Source organism: Poecile atricapillus, chromosome 9 (genome assembly GCF_030490865.1).
Source record: "Poecile atricapillus isolate bPoeAtr1 chromosome 9, bPoeAtr1.hap1, whole genome shotgun sequence".
Taxonomy (NCBI): Eukaryota; Metazoa; Chordata; class Aves; order Passeriformes; family Paridae; genus Poecile; species Poecile atricapillus.
Genome location: NC_081257.1, coordinates 14,597,937 through 14,617,140, shown reverse-complemented (window position 1 = coordinate 14,617,140; position 19,204 = coordinate 14,597,937). Strand labels below are relative to the sequence as shown.

The 19,204-nt window shown below is 44.1% G+C and overlaps 1 protein-coding gene and 1 long non-coding RNA gene across 18 annotated transcripts in view; both read right to left on the bottom strand.

Annotated features, from left to right (window-relative positions):
• Positions 1 to 16,421, bottom strand: part of SLC6A6 (solute carrier family 6 member 6) — a 57,727-nt gene extending 41,306 nt beyond the window's left edge. Inside the window, exons 1-5 of one of the 17 annotated variants that reach the window (XM_058845428.1) lie at positions 16,200 to 16,421; positions 11,747 to 11,782; positions 10,926 to 10,984; positions 9,137 to 9,202; positions 4,754 to 4,810 (exon numbers count right to left, since the gene is read on the bottom strand). In XM_058845428.1, the coding sequence (XP_058701411.1) occupies positions 4,754 to 4,810; positions 9,137 to 9,202; position 10,926 (124 nt within the window). In that variant the 5' untranslated portion in view covers positions 10,927 to 10,984; positions 11,747 to 11,782; positions 16,200 to 16,421. Of the gene's footprint in view, positions 1 to 4,753; positions 4,811 to 9,136; positions 9,203 to 10,925; positions 10,985 to 11,746; positions 11,783 to 14,658; positions 14,810 to 15,593; positions 15,819 to 16,199 lie in introns of those variants that run through there. The other 16 variants (XM_058845433.1, XM_058845429.1, XM_058845430.1 and 13 more) reach the window with 16 other exon arrangements.
• Positions 2,835 to 4,747, bottom strand: LOC131582358 (uncharacterized). The gene is made up of 2 exons (XR_009278323.1): positions 3,629 to 4,747; positions 2,835 to 3,523 (listed from the first exon to the last, which is right to left on the bottom strand). It is a non-coding gene; the product is annotated as an uncharacterized LOC131582358 (long non-coding RNA).
• Positions 16,422 to 19,204: the final 2,783 nt, after the last annotated feature.

Below are 19,204 nucleotides of genomic sequence, written 5' to 3'. Positions count from 1 at the left end.
TGCAACACATGATAATGTCAGACAGCAATTTCCATGCTATGATAATGGAGCTCTGCCCCAGTGCAGGGAAGAGAAACAATGAAGTAGTCATTTAGTGGGGCAAATGTGCAATAAAACATATGAATTCATTATTTCAAAGTAATTTTTTTCTTGGGGATAAATCATTTCACCCTCATCTGTTTATTCTTTCACACTAATTCTAAATTTAGCCTTAAATTAACTGAGTTTACCAATGCTAATTTCAGGGCTTTCTTGCAATTGAGGAGTGCTGTAATTTTTCATTATGTTTCCTAACTAAGTAAAAAACACATGGATATGTAAGATTACACAGTTTTAGAAAAACAAGTAGAGTCTTTACTTATTCTCAAAGCAATGGCTTTGATCAGCTGTTGCCATACCTGCCTAGGCCACCTCCACACAAAGCTAGAGTTGTGTTTTTACTGCCTCTATCCATTCATCTTAACAATAACTGAGGACAGATTTTTATCCCACCTGTGGCAGCTGTACAAACATGTCATACACTACCTTATTCCCAGAAATCTAGATCCCCAAACCATCAGTGGAAGGGAACAGTCCTTCTTCTTTGTTCCCGTGCCTCATCTGCCTAATACCTGATTTTTTATTTTTTTTTCTAGAATACATTAATGGAAGGAAGAGTTGTGCAACACTGTGGGTGGAAAGCAGCCAGCTAACCTGTACCAGGAAAACAGCTATTACATGCACGCGATCCGCAGTGTTAGTCCCATTACAGGGCTATAAAATCTGAGCAGGTTAAAAAGCCCTGAGGGCTGGGCCATGAGCACTAAAGCTTAATGGTGAGAGTGAACTACTTTTGATTTTAGCCTTGACTTCTCCTCCATGCTGACAGTAAATATCAGCAAAAATACGACTCAGTGACAGAAATGAGTTGTAATCTTTTAAGAAGTGGAGTATCAACCCTTTGCTGATGAACCAGGGTACTTAGGTGACTGGGGTGCTCTGCCAGGGCACCTCTGCTCACAGGCCTTCAGCCACAGAAATCTCCTAAGGACCCTGAGGTTTAATTTACTGTTGTTGTTTTCTTTCCTTCAAGAAAGAAAAAAAAAGAAAAAAAAAGGAACAAAAACCTTAGGCGTATGAAGTTTCGCACAGGAAATGAAATTGAAACCACTGACACGGCAGCACAGCAGCACGGGTGGGTCTGCAGGAGACGTGCAAAAAGAAGAAGTGGCAAAGCTGATGAACAAGCTCAGGGACAGCACAACTTTGCAAAACAGGTTGGTGAAACATAGACTTTCACACGCATGAAAAAGTGAAGCTCTGCAGACACTATGATATTTATTTGCTCTCCTGCAGCTGGTGCCAGTGCTGGCTTGCATGGCCGGACAATGGCATGTTTTGTTTAATCCCAGAACAGCCTTGGCTCTGTCTCCAGCTGCAGCCCCGTCCTCTCAATTTCCCTGGCTGCCCACAGCCACTCACTGTGCTCCTGGAGGGCATTTGAGAAGGAATATCACTGTGTCCTACAGGCCTTGCAATGGGCTTTATTTGATCAAAAAAAATCACTAATTTGATCACTGCCCATCTGCTTTGAAGTTCTGAGTTGCAAATAGAACCTTTGGTACTAACCACTAAACCACTGTGCTTTTAACTACCGTGTGATTCAGACTCATTCCCAACCAGAGGTGTATTTTCAGTTCAGTTTTCTACAGGTCTCTGACATTTGCTTTCACAGACTCAGAGCTGTGCTCATTTTTATGTCAAGAGATATGAAAACCAAACAGCGCCAGAACAAATACTTCACTTTTCCAAGGAAACTACCACATAAACCACTTCTGCATACCACGGTCTGCAAAGAGCACACACCAAGCTGGAACAAAACCCTAGGCCCACACACTACTTGGACAAAAGCCCCCCAGAATTCACTCTTGAACTGCTGCTTCCGAAGGGAATTGTATTAGAGCAAAGGCTGACTCCAATACAAGACACAAGTATCTGCAGTCCCACCTTCATACCAGGGTCAATCCCACAGGCTACAGGTACTTGTTTACTTGTTTTTCTATTGGCTTTTGCAGGTAAGCTTCCCCAAATAAAGCATGACACTATGTGAAGAGCCTAAGTATTCTCCATCTCTTCTTATATTTTCACACAAATGCTAGCTGATGGTTTCATTGCAGGTTACTTTTATAGTCCTGGCCTGACTAATATAAGCTGAACTTCTGTAATCAGTTGAGGATTTTTCTCAGTGCAATTTCATCTTTGTGAATACACTTCAATAGGCTACCAATATGGCACATTAACTTTAGTATCTAAAGCTGTCTTCATCATGACATGACAATTATTTTTCACTACTTGGTTTTCTTATGCAAAAGTTAATAATGGACAGGTGGGAAATTGTTTGCAGTTCCACTATAAACAGTAGGCAACTGACAAACAGTTGAGATAGCAACACAAACACTTCAAATGGAAACCAATGATAGAAAGTAAGAGACTCCCTTTGGTTGACTTATCTGAAGTTTTGGAGGTGACCTGTAGAAGAGCCGCACAAACCTGTGATAGCTTTACAGAAGGAGAAATCACCCAGGTGATTCAAAGTCAGCTGCACTGTACTTGAAGTTCCACATTTAGATACTATCTGCCCATTAAATTTGACTTGTAACCTATAGCTTGTGTACTGCCCAAAGAGTGGAGGAGAAAGGAACTGCAACCCTACTGAGCAAAGGTATCTCCCATTACTGTATTCCCTCTACCTGGCACAAAACCTTTTCACACTTGAAAGAGCAGTACTCATCATTTAAGCAGGATCTGTATGAGGTGAGAGCATCTATGTGATTACAGAAAAGGGAGGGCAGCAATGAAAGCAAGTCTTTCCTGTTAAATCTTTATTTTAGAATCCTGCCTTGTGTAAAAGGGGACAACAAAAGCTTATCGTTGCTGATATTTAGTCTTTCTTCAATCTGCTCTGGCAGCCCCATTTGCAAACTTTACTTCTGACAGAACCTGATGGGAGATCAGGTGTTTGCATAAGCAATATACCTGTTGATAAAGTAGAGAGATGAAGGAAAAGCACCTTATTTTGTCAGACCTGAAAGAGAAACCCTATGAAATATTCCTATTTCTTTTTACCACCAAGGGAGTTTCTGAAGGGTTTTTTTTGCCCTAGAATAGCTACATCATTGTTCAAAATCCCCTGGGCTGATATGGTGGATCTGAGTGTGATCTTGCTTTCTCTCAGCACAATTAAAATAACATTGTTCTGACAAAGGGTGTTTTTTGGCTAACATATGGGCCGACCATGAAAATTTGCTACCCGATGGAGCTCGCAGATGCCCCTGTGCACGTCCCAGCTTTCTGGCAGACAGCTGCAGGGCTGGGAGAGCCCTGAGCTGAGGAGCAGATGCTCTGTGCAGCATTAACTCCCTCACGTGGTTACGGCCGCATGAGGAAACCAGCACGTAATGGCCCAGCGAGGGCAGTTGGTGACTCACTAAATCCTAAATACCCCAAAGCTCTCTTCAAGGCTGTTAGAGAATGAGATTTGTCACTGAAAAGGAAAAAAAAAAAAAGGTGATATTTACTTTTAAATGCTTATCATCATGATATAATTATGCTTGAAACTCGTCAATTCATAACTTCAATTGGAACTTACTGAAGATTTGAAGAGAACTCAAGTGAAATTCTGTTGCAAATTCCAAATAATTTCAGAGATATCCAAATTTCACCGACGAATCTCATTTGAGGTCGCCATTTATATCTTGATATTGTTCCCATAAGTAAAACCTCTGTCACCTCACTGACCTTCAGGAGGTCGCTCCTGTTCTATGCAGGTATGAATGAGAGTGATACTAGCAGGGAGTGAGGAGTTAATGACGTGCCAGCACCTTGGCTGAATCAGTACAGGAAGTGGGTATTAAACAGAACCATAAGGTAATTCAGGTTAAAAGGGATTTCTGGAGGTCACATAGCCCAGCCTCCTGCTCAAAGAAGGGCCAACCTCAAAATCAGACTGGCTTGCTGACGGTCTTATCCGGTCAAGCTCTGGCCAAGAGTGGAGACTGTACAATCCCTATGCAACTCGTCCCACTGCTTCACTCTGCTCAGGATGAACATTTATTCCATATAAACAATCTGAATGTCTCTATCAGACAAAGAAAGAAGATGAGGAGGAAAAGGGTGAGGAGGATTAATACAGAATGACAAGCTGATACCAAATGGAAGGCTCACTCTTCACTCTTCTGGCACTGCACACATACAATACAAGCAGTTGGAAAGCAAAAGGTACTGAGGGGGTGTGCGGTGAGTGACAAACAGATAAGCTCCAGGTTAAGTACAAAATAAGCAACAGTCCCTGATGGCAGCATATCAGACAATACCCCTTTTATTGTCAGAGTAAAACATATTCCTTAAAGAAAACCAAACAAAAAGCCCTACTGAGTGCTTCAGTGCATGCCAAGCAATTATTGCTTTCCACAATGTGTCCTGTGACTCACTGTGCCACAATGAACTGGCATATGGTGCTCATTCAGGGTATATAACTCACACATTAGCTCTGAAGAGCTAATAGTTACTTGGACTCTAGTTAATTTTGGGGGTTTTTAATTTCCCCATGGCAATGCAATAAATGTCATGCTTATTATTGTATTATTATTATTTTAAAAAAATGTTTTTAGTGGCAGGCAAGTGTCATTAACGCCTCAAATCTCTTGTATGCAATGAAAATCAATTCAGACAAACTCTGGCATGCGATAGCACATAAATAATTGGTAAATACTACCTGTGGTCTTCTGGGTCCAGATTTGACTGATGCCAAGAGCAATCAACTCCTTTTTGGCTGCAAAGGATAGGAGGGCACTCAATACCTTGCAGAAGGCACTCAGTACCTGGCAAAAATCAAGCTTTCTGTGTGCCAGCTCCCCGTGAAAGAGCAAACCTTGAAGCACGTGCAACAGAAAAGGTTCTCCTGTCTTGCAAGGGAAGGCAATCTCTAGAGAGACACAGAGCCAGCTCTCTGTAGGGTGTCAAATACTCTTCTGGGTTGGAAAGGTAGCACTTTCTCTTATGAAAGGAGACATAAAATGTAACAAAGCTTCTCCCTTTGAGTGAGTCTGCCCAAGAGCAGTAGACTAGAAATCCAGTTTTTATCATGAAGAAAACATCAGAGATGCTTAAAAGCAGGGACTGAGTAGTGGCAGAAGAAACTGCATGCAATTACAAGAAAATTCTTCTCCTGAAATCAAGATGCCCCAAACGACCCTGGGCTGCACCATGTAGAGTGGTGCAGAGTACAATCAAGAAAACATGGCTTCAAGAGTGCTAATGGAGCTTTCCACCATACACAGATGATTTACTGGGAGTAAGAATCCTGTAGAAGTAAGGTCTACTTAACACTTTTATACATATGACAAAAGTACGCTGAAGCCAGTGCTATTCATTAGCAAAAGTGGATCAGAAAGATGGAAGTGGCTAAGTCAGATTTTTTCCATGTAGGGACTCAGAGCTACAGCAGAAGTGCAATGGGGTTGAAGGTCAGCAGGGCTGATTCCTGAAAAAAGGGCCTGACTCTCGACACAATTTACACAATAAAGCAATAGCAATGCTGCTGGAATCAACAAAACTATGCTGGAATAAATCAGCTGAGAATTATATCCTGAATTTGTATGTCTTTGAGCTAATTTCATAGGTATTAAACAACATTAACATCTCAAATGTGGCTTGGAAGGCAAAACATAAACACTTCAGCCTAAAGCTCCACTGCTCCTGATCCCCAAGGACACAATTATTCCTTCAGTGGTTTCCTGTATAGACAAAATGCAATTATTACCAATACAAATATTTTCCCAGTGTTTCTGCTTTACAAAATGTAAATTTGGACTGTGTCGTCTCAGGTGTTTTCTTTAGCATTTAACACAACAGTGATGGAAGAATCTGGTCATGACTTTACCATGAATGGTGATGGGGAATAAGGACCTGCTGTGCCTATTTCCTCACCTTGAATCTCCTGAACTGTTTAGCTGAGTGGGAGATAGTTGAAATTGCACCTGAACCAAGAGTCCCAGCATTTGGCTTGCACTTTTTTGTTACTGCTCCATAGGTTCTTTGCTAACAGTAACAATATATTCCCTATCTCCTCATAAACATCTTTGAATTATTAAAATATTTGTTGCATCTCACTCAGCTACCTTCCTCTAGGAATGTATTCAAGAAAGGACAAAAGTACATAAAAATGAAGCAGAGCTTAGGCCTTTTTCCAATCAAAAGTCATATTCATCTATGCAGAAATGTTGAAGTCTTCATTTCACCCAAGGAGATAAAACCAGCATTTAGGTAATAACCACCTTCTCCTCAGTGCAAAGACCCTCGTGCCAGAGAAGGAAATGCTGCCCTTGTCCAGATCCCAAACGTTCATTCTCTTGTTGGCTAATTCATGACAGTGTTAGCTAGATTTTCATTATAGAGTATTATTTGTAGCTGCTGTTTTCATGAAGCAGCTGTAATAAACAAGTGAGATTTATGTTCCTTTTTAAATTGCTTGAAATAATTAGCGTTGTTAAATTTAGACTCTGAAAAGATCTACTGATTTTTCTATTTTTTAAATAAATACAGAAGCTACAAAGCAATCTACCACCACAGTCAGGCCTGGGTCAAAATATTATGCATGCCATATAGCAGCCAAATGTGTTTCAGATGAGTTCTCCAAACAACCTTTTAAAAGTAAATGATGGTTGTGCTGAATGAAATGTTTTAACAACTGCACTCTGTGCTATTTTTCTCCAGCCTAAATGCAGACAGGGCTTTATTTTACTCCTGTTCTGGACTGTACAGGTACAAATGGGCACCCTGGATGTGGATCACACCAGGGAGCTCAATGGAAAGCAGGATCAATACCGAGACCCAGATCCAGACCAGAATTTTGCAGCTGCTTCCTACCTTGATTTATGCTGCATCTAAAAGCCCAAACCCACGTCAGACATTCAGATACCAGACTCAGAGCTTGTGGTTTGCCCTCATCTCTGCATCATTTACTTTTTCCACTCATTGCCCCTCAACCACAGCTTGCTGTATTGACAGTCCAGACACTTTTTTAGAATAAGTAAACATGGTGCCCTCTCCAACCCAATTTGGCTGTTTCACAGCTGGTGCTGCACTTCAGAGCCTGTTCCAACAAACCTGCTTCGTGACAGCACCGAACAAACAGCCTCTAAAAAGCTTTCCACTCATAGTTGGGGTTTTTTTGGTTGCTTGGTTGGTCAGTTCTGTGACTCATTAGCCTTACAGTATTTTTCTTGGTGCAGGTACCACCACCTCAGCTGTCCAGGTTTCCTCAGTGCAGTGGGAAAGACAAGATGAAATCCCAGGGGCCAGGACAGAACCTTAACAGTTCTACAAGAGAGGTCTAAAGTCCAGCAGATGTTCAGCTGACTAAACCCAGGAAAGGTGAGGAAAAGATGATCTTCTGTGGGAAAGACCACATCATGCCATGCATAGAAGAGGTACAGAAACAATATTCTTATTGTATAATGAGGAAATAAAGACAAGGAGAAGAGGCTAAACCTGCCACTTCTTATGAACTTTTTTAACTAGAGGAAGGAAAATCAGGGCAGATAAACAAATAAGGATGATGAAGCTGGGAAAGGAGTCTGGACTAACATGCAAAAGACAGCTGTAATAGATATCAAAATGCTAAAATTTTATGTACTTTTCTCTACATATAGTAAAACAGTAACAACTTCTTTGTAAATGATGAAAAGAATCTCAGGGCATTAGAATAAATAATGGCATACTGTTTCAAAATATTCCTGGATAAAGTAAGTGGCATGCAATGGGATGGGGATTTAGTGTTAGGAAGTATAAAGCCCAACATCCCAGGAAAGCAGTCACACTGCCTGAGGAGCGGCTAGCAAAGCCATGAATCCAGGAAGAACCTAAGGGTGATTGCAGGTAAGGTTAGCCAATAGAGTTTCTCTGTGTGGTGCTTCTGAGTGATGCAGAAGGGTCAAAGGCTAAGAGGCTAAGCTATTTCTGGGTGTGGACAAGGGAAGGGATGATAGGAAAGCCTAAAGCATAAAGCTATGTCAAAAAAAGGCACAGTGAACAAATTATATGTTGTTCAAGTCTCCACAGATTAGAAAGGAGATAGAGAAATTAAAGGAAATACAAATAAGGACAACAAAAGTGGTCTAAGGAGAGAGTAAGAGAGTTAAAATTAATATGTTCTATAAATGAGAAGACTCCTGGGCTGAGATCCAGCTATAAATACCTTCCAGGTAGTGTGTGTAGAGGAAGGTAATTAATCTAGCTCAAAAGATAGTAGGACAAGAAGCAATTGCTTGAATTTAGGAATGGAAAAATTCAGGATACATAATAAGAAAAAGTTGTTTGAAGAGACACATCTGCTCAACAAGGCAGATTCCCAAGGTGAGAGATAAGGCACACTTTCTGTATGCAGTCCAGAACAGATTGTATAAGGGTGGGACTCTGGGAAATTTTGCCATCACAACTTTCTACTGTCCAAAAAGATCACCATGATTCAACTTACTGACCTTTTAGTTGTGTTCTTTTATGGGTTATCTTCAAGACTCCTTCTCTATTTAAAAAAAACTCAAAACAGCACTCAACTTATACATCCAGGTTGTGATAGTACATCTGTACCTGAGCTCAGAGCTAGGAGAGTGCAGCACTCCAAGGTGCATGGCAAACCTCTCTGCCTCTCTTCTGGCTATGCAATGGTGTAGACAATGTGAGTCTGTTGGGTGCTGGGCATGAGAGTGTCAGCAAGAACAAAAACACTGACCCAGACCTCAGATCATTTTGAGTATCTCAATACTGAGGTCAAAGGCCAAAGTGGGAAATACCTCTTGTGATACTCATGTTCTTCCTCAGCCTTGTGTTAAGACATGCTGCACAGAAGCTTTCAATGTCACTGCATAAATTATGTACTTTGATTTATGATTAGTTGAAAACCAATGCTAGAGGTGTTTAACAACTCTCAGGAGCTCTAAATATAAAATCAAGAAGAATATAAAATAAAATCCCCAAAACATTTGCAACAGACCTTACCATTTTCAATGACAAATGGGTACACACAAATGTGAGGAAGACAAAACCCACGTACCCTTAATACCCTCCCTTAAACAAATCCCATCCCAACTGCACTCACCAATCGGGACTTCTGTCCCCTCCTCAATGTAGATGGGCAGTGGTGATTCCTCCATAGGATGAGGCACTGATGGAAAGTAATGAATTGTGGTAGTATTTGTCGCAAAGTGACTAAAATAAGATGGTCCCTTTCTTATCATTACAACTAGGTATGGCTGGTTACTTTCACAAAGAGCCCCTTCTCAAAGTGGTCACCTCCTGTCACAGAGACTGGCCCAAGTCACAGCCTGAGGGGATTATCCCATTGAGCATTCGCTGCCACAGGAGGCAACTCTGAACGGGGCCTGGGAGAGATCCCTGTCCTGGATGCTTCACCATCCTGCTATTTCACTATAACCTCAATACTCCCATCCCTGGAGTTTAACTCCCTTTTGGAAACTCCCACCATTGTAGAAGCCAAGGGAAGCCAATGCACAGACAGGCACAAACAGAGTTATCAAGTCAAAGTCATAATATTTCATGCACAGAACCAGAGGAGAGAGGCTCTGATGCTCAAAGCTTGCCGTTAGCTGTTGAAAAGCCACAGCAGGTGATGGAAGGATGCACTGCAAATGGCCTCTGGACCACTGACTTTTGATTATTCATTTTAGAGTGCATTTACTTGACTTAGGAATTTTCTTTGGGATACTGCAATCTCCAAACAAAACCCTCCAGATCTGCACTGCATGGTTATTCTGAAGTTTCCAGACACCGTACAGTCATTGCTGTATGGTTCATTTGTTTGGGTTCTTCTCTATTTGGGATCTTCTTCCCTTAAAAGGGTTTTTGCTTCACCATTTCCCCATTATAATCTCCAGGAAGCATGTGCTTCACAGGATTTTCAAGAGATTGGAATTTCCCATTCTAGAATGAAATAATAACAAGCTACAAATGTTGAAAATGTTCATACTCAAAAACCTTCTGGATTTTTTTTTTTCTTCTCTATTACCTCTTAAAAATGATGAAGTACCTTCTCAAAGATACAAACGCTTAACCTAGTCTCAACTAGGATTCTCAGCAGCAGGAAAGGAGGATTCCTTAATCCTTTGTAGGGTATCCTTCACTTAGTACTGGATTTTTTGGTTTTGGGTTGTTTTTTTTTTTTTTTGGTTTATTTTTGAAAGATTATGCATAAAACCAGCCAAAGAACACTTGTGGTTTAAAGCTATTAAATAAAGCATCTAACAATGTTTCTGCTAGCAACACAACCAGAATAAAGAGTGTTTTCAACAGATGCTTGACTAGCAACAGGCATAATATGAACCCCACGCTGGTGTTTTGCAGGATGCAAAGGGCTGCCAGCTCCTGCCTTTCTGCCAGCCCACCCCTCGCTCACGTGGAAGATGAAGGGAAGCACAGGGGAGAGGAAGAGCAGAACACGGTTGCCTACAGAACTACTGTACAAGCCACAGAAATCATGGTCTACCGGGACGCCTTGCGCAAGCCACTTTTATCTAGAAGCTGAACTAACATTCCAGCTCAACAATAGCAAAAAAAAACATTTGTTACCACACGGCATTTTGCTACATATTAACCAGCAAGTTGCTACGCAAGCATAATGGAGTGCTGCAATTCTGAGATACACGTTGTTATAAAAAAAAAAATAAAAATTGACTTATGGGAAATCAGCCTGAGGTGAGTGCTCGTGGGCTTGCCATGCCACTGGACACAGTACATGCTCGGAAGTTATGCAAAGCGGGCCCTGCATTGGGAACAATGCAGTCATTTTCCTTGCTAAGCTAATTTTGCATAAAGGCAATGAGAGTCTTCATCTATGCAGCCCCACAAAACATTTAATCAGATTTATTTACTAGGAAGAAATACCAGAGCAGAGCTTTCTATACTACTCAACAGTTTTCAAAGCTGAGATCTGCGAAAAAAACAAAAACAAAACAGGTCGCTAGATGGTGTGGAAGAAAACCTGTTGTGTTTTTATGACATGCAGCTTTCTCAGTCCCACGAAGAATACTTTAACAGGCTCCCCCAGACCCAGCATGTGGGTGCTGGAGCCAAAGGCTGTCACAAAACATTTGCAACAGTATCCACCGATGGCTGGTGGCATCTGCTCTTACTTTAACGGGCATCACCATAGGTTGTAGAGAAGGCCTGAAATACCTACAGGCTATTTGGGGCCAGGTACCCGTACAGACACTCTCTCTTACCCACACATACACATGCACATGTGCACACAACAAATGGCTCTATGGGCAGAACTTGGATTCTGTAGGATCCAAGGCAGAAAAGCTGATTTTGTCACAGCGTTTGGGGATCGAGGACTCTGGGGTGCTAAATCAAGTTCTCACTTATGTCTCCTCTGCTTTGGCAGACCAATGGCAAACCATTTTAACATTATCCCTCCAGGATTTACACACCAAGTTAATGGGCATGCTGCTTAAATGTCTGCAAAGTGCTTTGCAACGTTTTCTAAATTCTGTGGTGATACACACTGAAGAACTGCACAGACAGATTTAAGATATCAATTGCTGAGCATCATTGCTGTATAACTATGCCTATTTTTACATGCTCTATACTTGGTTTCTACAAACAGATGGTAAGTGTTCAGTATCTGAATGTTTTAATGAGCTTTTTAAGCCTTTTTGTAATTTCATAAACAAGCATAAATAACACTTACATGAAGAAGAGTCTCTGCTGAATGTATTTTCTTTTCCTGTTTGGAAAAAAAAAAGAGAAAAAGAAAAGGGGAAAATATTTTAAAGGAAAAAAAATAGATTCAGCAAAATAAGTCAGACATGTTTCAACGCTATAATGAACCACGTTTTCTGAATTTTATCAGTAAAATCTCCTTTTTGAAAAACACCAAGACACTGAATGTAGTGCCAATGCCAAAACCGGAGACCATTTCTCATGCGTTTCATCCTATGTAGAACATCACCGGAGATATGACTATATCCCTCTAAATAGCAGTACAATTCACTGCAACAGTGAAATAAAATAGAAATGCCATGTGATCTGGATCAAAAAATGAAGAAAAAAAAGAGTTTTAACTACATTCCAGCTCAGAGATTGCCCCGTGGCTCAGTGAATGGGTTGTTCGCCTACCCATGAACATGGGACTTACACCAACACCGTGAAGCAGGGCCCTCCTGCTGCATTTTGGCACAGCAGGGCTGTTTTTTCATGCCAGTGCCCAAGCACTGACTGAATCCAGGCCCAGGTTGGGCAGCCACAGCAGCGAAGGCATCCTTCGAGGCTGTGACAATTCTGAGTGACAGAGAACCACAACAGGAAACCCAGTAACTGCTAAAATGCAGAACCTTCCCAACGAGCTTTAACAGCCACCTCCTGCAGCCCTGAGACTGCCACCCTGCTGCCATCCACCCGAAGCCTGCTGGTGTTTGATTCACACTCCCCTTCCACCCGCCGAGCTGGTGGGCTCGGTGGATGCTCTTGGAACAGGGTTTAGGGCTGGCGCTAAAGGGCTTTTTGCTGGTGTAAATCTCGACACATTGGAAAAAAAGGGACTGACAGAAGTACAGAAGATGCTATAGGACACCAGCCATGGTTTCACAGTCATGGACTGGCAGCACAGCAGCCCTTCCAATAGCCGTTTTTTGGGGGAAAAAAGTGAAGAGTGGCAGGTTCAATTAATTTCTACTGTATTACCTTGTATCGACATTAGCTACTATGTAAGCAATTTTGAGGGATTTTCCTGAAATTTACATGCCTTGGGAGGATAGTCAGCTCACACAAATCAATTAAATCCATGGCACTACAACAGCTGAGGGTTCAATTAAGTAGGCATGTATGGAAGAAATTCAACAAATATTAAATCACTGCATTTTCATCCTCATGCTTTTCTTCTAAGGGCTGAGGACCCAGTCCAAGCAGCCCCCAGCTAGTGTGTCATTGGAATAAATTTTAGTTCTGTGTATAGAACTCTTACTGGAGTAGACACAGGATTACTTTTTTAAAAAAATAACCCTGATCCATTCTGGTCACGTAAATTAAGTTAGTGATGAAAAGAAGTCGAAGACAGTAATCTGACTGGGTAATCTATTCAAAGCTTCACTTCTTAAATGATCTCCAATTTATTCATATGACCAATCAAATAAACATGACTTACAAAAGGTTGCAACTACCATGGCTTTCCCATCCATTTTTAAGTGTTGTAATTTGGTTAAATTTAAAAGAAACTAATCAGCAAAAGCTTTTCAGAGTTATTTGCCAGCATGATTAAAACCCCAGGTAGGGCACCACAGCAGACTCCCCTTCCTGGTGGAACTGGCAGGACTGTCACTGGGGCATTGGTGCAACATTGCCTCACTGCCCACCGGGACAAAAATATGGGGCACTGGAAAACGTAGAAGGGGAAAAAATAAAATAATAGGAGGTTGCTGCTAAGTCTTGATGTACATTGATGAAAATCCTAGGAATATCACTTCTGGAAAGTGCCCAAGAGTCTCTTTGGAAACATCTAGCCCATAGGACCTGGCTGGAAGCCACTAAGATACACTATGAGTATTGATTAACAAAACTCCTCACTGAAATATTAGCAATGATTAGCTGTACGACAAGATCCTCACCGAAGCTTTACAAACAGAACTCCACTCAGGCATGGGAGGTTTCCCAGCACTCTGCAGCAAGAGCAAGCCAACCTAAAGTGTCTTCCTAGTTTTCCAGGGCAAAGTGGCACCTCTTTTCTGCCAGCGTTTCACACTGACTGAAGCCTTCTGCTACTGCCCCAACATTTCACCTGTGACATGAAAGCTCCAGGCAACCCACCCAAAAGCTCCACATTCGAAACTACCAATATGACAAATTTGGTTCCTGGTTACAGCAAAAGGAAATAAAACAGAAATCTGTAACATTTTAAAGTTTCCAAATTTCTACCTGATTCCAGACCAAGGTTCCTTTAGCAAACAAATCAAACACCCAGCACCCCTGAGCACGCATCCACCCTCTCGGGGCCTACAGATATCACGGTGCCAGCTGCGACCTCCTGCTTTTTGCCAAGTATGACAGAAATTAACCCTCACGGCGCGGGGTGAAGGAAGCAGGTTAATAAATGACAGCAAGAAGCGGCCTTTCCTCTCCCGGCCGCGGGCTCGGGTCCCCGGGCAGCTCCGGGCAGGGGAAAGGTGTCTGTCGCCCTCCGGTGGGAGCTGCCTTAGTGCACCGAGGTGGGAGAGGTGGGAAGGGACAGAGGGCAAATAAAGAGCAAAAAGACAAAAAAAGAACATGAAAAGCAGATAAGAAACAGTTGAAGGGGAAATAGGACGATGCCATCTCTGAAAGTACCAAAAATAAAGTTTCCAATGCCAGTTTAACCAAGGCAACACAGACATCCTCCTTCCACATTCGTGCTTCAGACTCGACTTGGTCCGGGTGAGGGACACTGTCACTGTCACGCTGCCGGCTGCCTCAGCTGCTCACACATTTTGCTTAAAAAAACCCTAATAACCTTCAAGGAAACCTTTCCGTGACACTTGTGGCAAAGGCGGGCAATGGCAGAAAGCAGTCAGCTCGGCTGAACGCAGACCCAGAGGTAAGCACCCGGCTGTCAACAACCATCAGAGTTCTCACCAAAGCCTCTCCCATCGAATTCCACAGCAGCAGGTTTTAACGGGCTGATTTACCCTCAAACCTAAAGCCATAAAATCTAAACCGGTAGCAACTGTCATCCGAGCCCTGAATTACACAGCCGATGACATGTGTCCCCGCCAGGACTGCCCTCACTGTTTTGCTAGTCCAAAACTCAAAACATTTTCACATGCAAGCAATAAAAAAAAAAAAAAAAAAAAAAAAAAAAAAAAAAGCAGTTACCAAAATAGCACTATCAACGTAACCAGCTCCTCTCGGCACATTTTCTTAATGCCTTTCCCAATACGGTTAAAAAACATGGGAACTAATCAAAAACCTCCATCTTTACACCTTGGTACAAACTGTGCTGGAATAAGTGTGGGGTTGTATTTCTCTGTGTTTATCTGGATCCTCTCCCACTACTTTTTCCTTTTTTTCATTTTCGTCTGTGCTTCCCTTTAAACATAGCTCTTACTAAACAGCAGAAATTAGCTTTTACAATTTCTAAATACCAAGTTTTGCCGCTCTTGGAGCTGCCTAAGGACAACACAGCTTGCCTTCAGTATCATAAATAACACATACTCTGCACATTTCTTCGCCTGGGTGAAATAAATTCTCCCATGTTCTTATATGGAAACCTTGTGAGTCCTCCCACATACCTCCTGCTATAATACCAGGCAGCAATGGGCATTCATTATCTTAAAGCCAGCGGGTGAATTTTGGATCCAAGTTACCCCCAGACGAACCCAGAATTATCACCCTTTCGCACCACACTGAGCTTGGTAACCTGCCCTCTGTAGTCCCTGTGTTTTATTTTCAAGCCCCATCACTACTTTGATTTCAGAACGTCAAGAACCCACAAAATAAAAGAAAAATGAGGGGAATAAAAAGGAAAATGAGGGAAATAACAAGAAAGTGGCAGCAGCGGTATTACCCACCAGGTAGGCCCATTAGCATCAGATGTAGCATTGCCTGTACCAGTCTCTTCACTCGAGGTTAGCGTACGGCAGACAGAGAAAGCACAGCGGGGAGGGGTGGGAAGGAGAGAAAAAAATGGGCAAAAATAGTAGGGGACAGAAGCGTGCGCCGTCGATGTGCTGGAGGGCCGCCAAAGGGGAATGGCAGAATGTTATCGCCAAAAAAAGTTAACGCAAGGTGTGGGGGGTTGTGGGGTAAATAACCGCTGGGGAGGAAAAACACCGCAGGGGTAATGCGAGAGCTGGGGAGGAGGGGGCTTTAAGGAGAAAGATGAATTAATAAATAAATGGAAGGGGGGAAGGGAAAGCGCGCCCGAGGGCACCCCGAGTCGAGGCGGACAAAGGGAGGACGATGCCGCCGCCACCGGCCCGGCTCGGTTCGGCTCCGCTGGGCGCGGAGCGGCCGCCCCTTTGTTCGTCGCGGCGGCGAGGGGCGATCCGCGCCGCTCCGCGCCAGCCCCGCCACCGCCACCGCCACCACCGCAGCGGCAGCGGCGGCAGCAGCAGCGGCGGCAGCAGCGGCGGCCCCACCGCCCGCCCGCGCTCCCGCCCGGGAGGTGCCGGTACCTGTGTCCGCTGGCCGCGGTGCCTGCGCGCCGCTGCGCCTCTGCGGCGCGTCCGGCGGAGCGGTGCGGCGCGACTAGCAGCGCCGAGCTGGAGGAAACGGTAATTTATAAGCGCTTTCTTCCTGACCTCTCGTGTCTGTTGTCTAATGAGGGAGCTTTGAGCATCACCCATCCTGCTGAGTGGAAAAACACCGGCACGGCCTCTTCTTTGCTGGGGAGGGGGGAGCCTAAAGGAAGGGGTGTGGGGGAGGAGGGGCCATGCCGCAGACACGGCGGCGGAGCCCGGGCTGGCAGGCGGCCGCGGGCCGGCGGGGAGGGGCGGGCGGGTGCGGGGCAGCGGCCGCCGGGCAGCGGCCGCCGGCTCGGGGGGGCCGCCCCGGGCCGCCCGCCCTCCCCCGCGGCTGCCGTGGGCAGCGGGAGCGGCAGCGGGGCCGCCCCGAGGGACCTGGCCAGCGTCCCGCGGCTGCCGCGGCGGGCAGGGAGCGGAGCGAGGGCTCCCAGCCGCTGGTCTCCTCTCGGTGTTTTTCATTTTAGTACATTTTTTTAGTCGTTATTTTTTATCTTTACACAAAGAGTGCCCTTCTCACAGAAAAAGCATCCCAGGACGCTGTCACCGCCTCTGCCCATCCCTGTACCTGGGCCCTGTCTCTGCTCCTCCGCGGGCACTTTTCTCCGTGGTTCCCCGGAGGACTGGACTCTGGAGCCGGTGCCGCTCTGCCAGGCTTTGGGGACAGGTCCAGCCGTCCGCTGCTGGAGGAGGCAACACGGGAGAGTGGCCTGGCAGGTGCCTGGGAGGCTGGGATATCCCTGCTCTGCCCGGCCGCCTCCCAAAAGCGCGATTCCCGGCACCGGGAAGTCCCGGTCGCAGCTGGAGAACAAAGTACGGCCGGGGCGATCGGCGGGGAAAATGAGCAGGGCAACGTTTTGTTTTGCGTCGGGTTTCACAGAACCGAAAGCCGGTCCTCTTCCCCTGCAGGCGAGCGGATATATGAAACACGTCCTTGCTCTCCTACTTGCATCCCCTCTGGTTCTCTTAATGAAAGGATACAGCAGCAGACAGTGTCGCCAGGTATTTTCATATAATCCCCGCTGAAGACTTAGTAAGATTCTCTGTACTGCAAAATGCCATTTGCATTGTGGGAGTACAGTAGTGGTGAAAAGGAGATTTTGGGTCATCTGTGTTTCACAGGAGTCCCGCGGTGCTAACCTTGCACTGGGAACAGCAGGGATGGACCAAAGGATAGTGAATAGTCCCCACACCTCTGCTCTCTAGGTTTTCCTGGATACAAGATGCTACCTTTCTACACCACAAACAAGGACAGCAGTTACTGGGAGACCGCCTCAGGAAGCCATCACCTATGCATAAGCTGCTGGGGGGATCAAATTCCATCACAGCAGCCTCCAGGGAGGTCTCAGAAAAGGCTGATTTCCTTAGCTGGTTCTTGCAAAAGCTGCACCATTCTGCACACTTTTGGATGGCAATACAGGATGCCAAAAACACTGTGCCACAGTCACACATCCGATTTTCCCTTACTCCAGTGCATCCTGTGATTTTCACTATCTGAGCTGATTTGGAACGTGAGCAGGTTTCTAGCAGAAAACCAGATAGAGATGTAGGAAATACACAGCTAATTGATGACATATCTCCACTGAACAGCCTCGTTTAAACTCATAACGATGTAGTCCATGCTGCCACCTACATCTTCTGATTCAGGTTTCTTGTGTACTGCAACTTTGATTCGTAGGCATCTTTCACAGAAGGCAGCTCACATTTTGTGAGGACCACAAACAGGCAGCTCTGGCTGCACTAGGGAATGAAGCAAAGGGTTTCTCACCAGCTCAGCCACTTGTTTGGTTGCAGTGAGGATGCCTAGATGCAGATTAGAAACCAGCAGTGAAATGTAAGTAGCGGCTGGAGCCTTGTCTGTGTGAAGGATTCTGCCAGCACAGCTGACCACTGACAGCAGTGGAATATTTTGCTCTAGTTCTCTAGAGGAATCAAAGTCCATATTTTGTCTCTGGCTCTCTCTTCTTCTGTTGCTTCTCACTCATTAAAAGTCAGCCACACAAAGCACATGGTTGCTCTCTGTGTTTTAAAAAAATATGTTTGGGGTAAAAGACCAACAGCCAAAGCTGTTTTGAAGGCAGAGTCACGTAAACAATACCTGGAACTAAGTATAATAATAATAATAGTAATAATAATAATAATAATCCTTTTGTTTCATAAATACGCACATTGCTATCTTCTATTTCATTTTGACACAGCACAACTTCTGAGAATGTGCCTGATGAATATTTGGGGGAGCTCTGCCTTCAGCTGCAGTGGCGTATGGCAGCACTAATGCTTCTGGCTTCTCCACTCTCTTATGTAACCAAAATCACAAGTTAGAGCCCAAATTACAAAGCATAAGCATGTGTATAATATTAAGCATACAAACGGTGCCTGAAATTACTATCCTTTTCATGTAGGTCTGTTTTTAATCTGTTAGAATTTTTGCTTCTGCAGCTTTATTGATTTCAGTGTCCGCTGATGCAGTTCATAACGCAATCAAGCCTAAACCCTTAAAAACCCCGCTGTGAAGACATTAACCCAAACGTAACTAAGGCCAAAATAACTCTGGCTACAGGTAGGGAAAGTTCAAATGACTTTTATACCTCGAGTGTATCCTGTATCAATCAAAATGCTATAGCAAGCAGAACATCATATCCCCCTGGCTGCTTTGGCAACCAGTCAGAGTAGCAGATTTTTGTACCCCAGCCCAAGGCATGGGTTTATCATCACCATCCTTTGAGTTTTCCCTCTTTCTCAGAGACTATTTTTGGCCATTACCATGCTGATCTTGCTGGAGTTTTAAGGTGTTGGATGCTGATGCAGCGAGTGGCTCTTGTATCTGTTTAATCCGATAACATAACTCTTTTTTAATCTCCATGTCTGGGTCACAGGGTTTAAAAAAGACACTGGGCCAAATCCCCAGCTTGGCTACAACGTGTGGAAATCTACTGAGA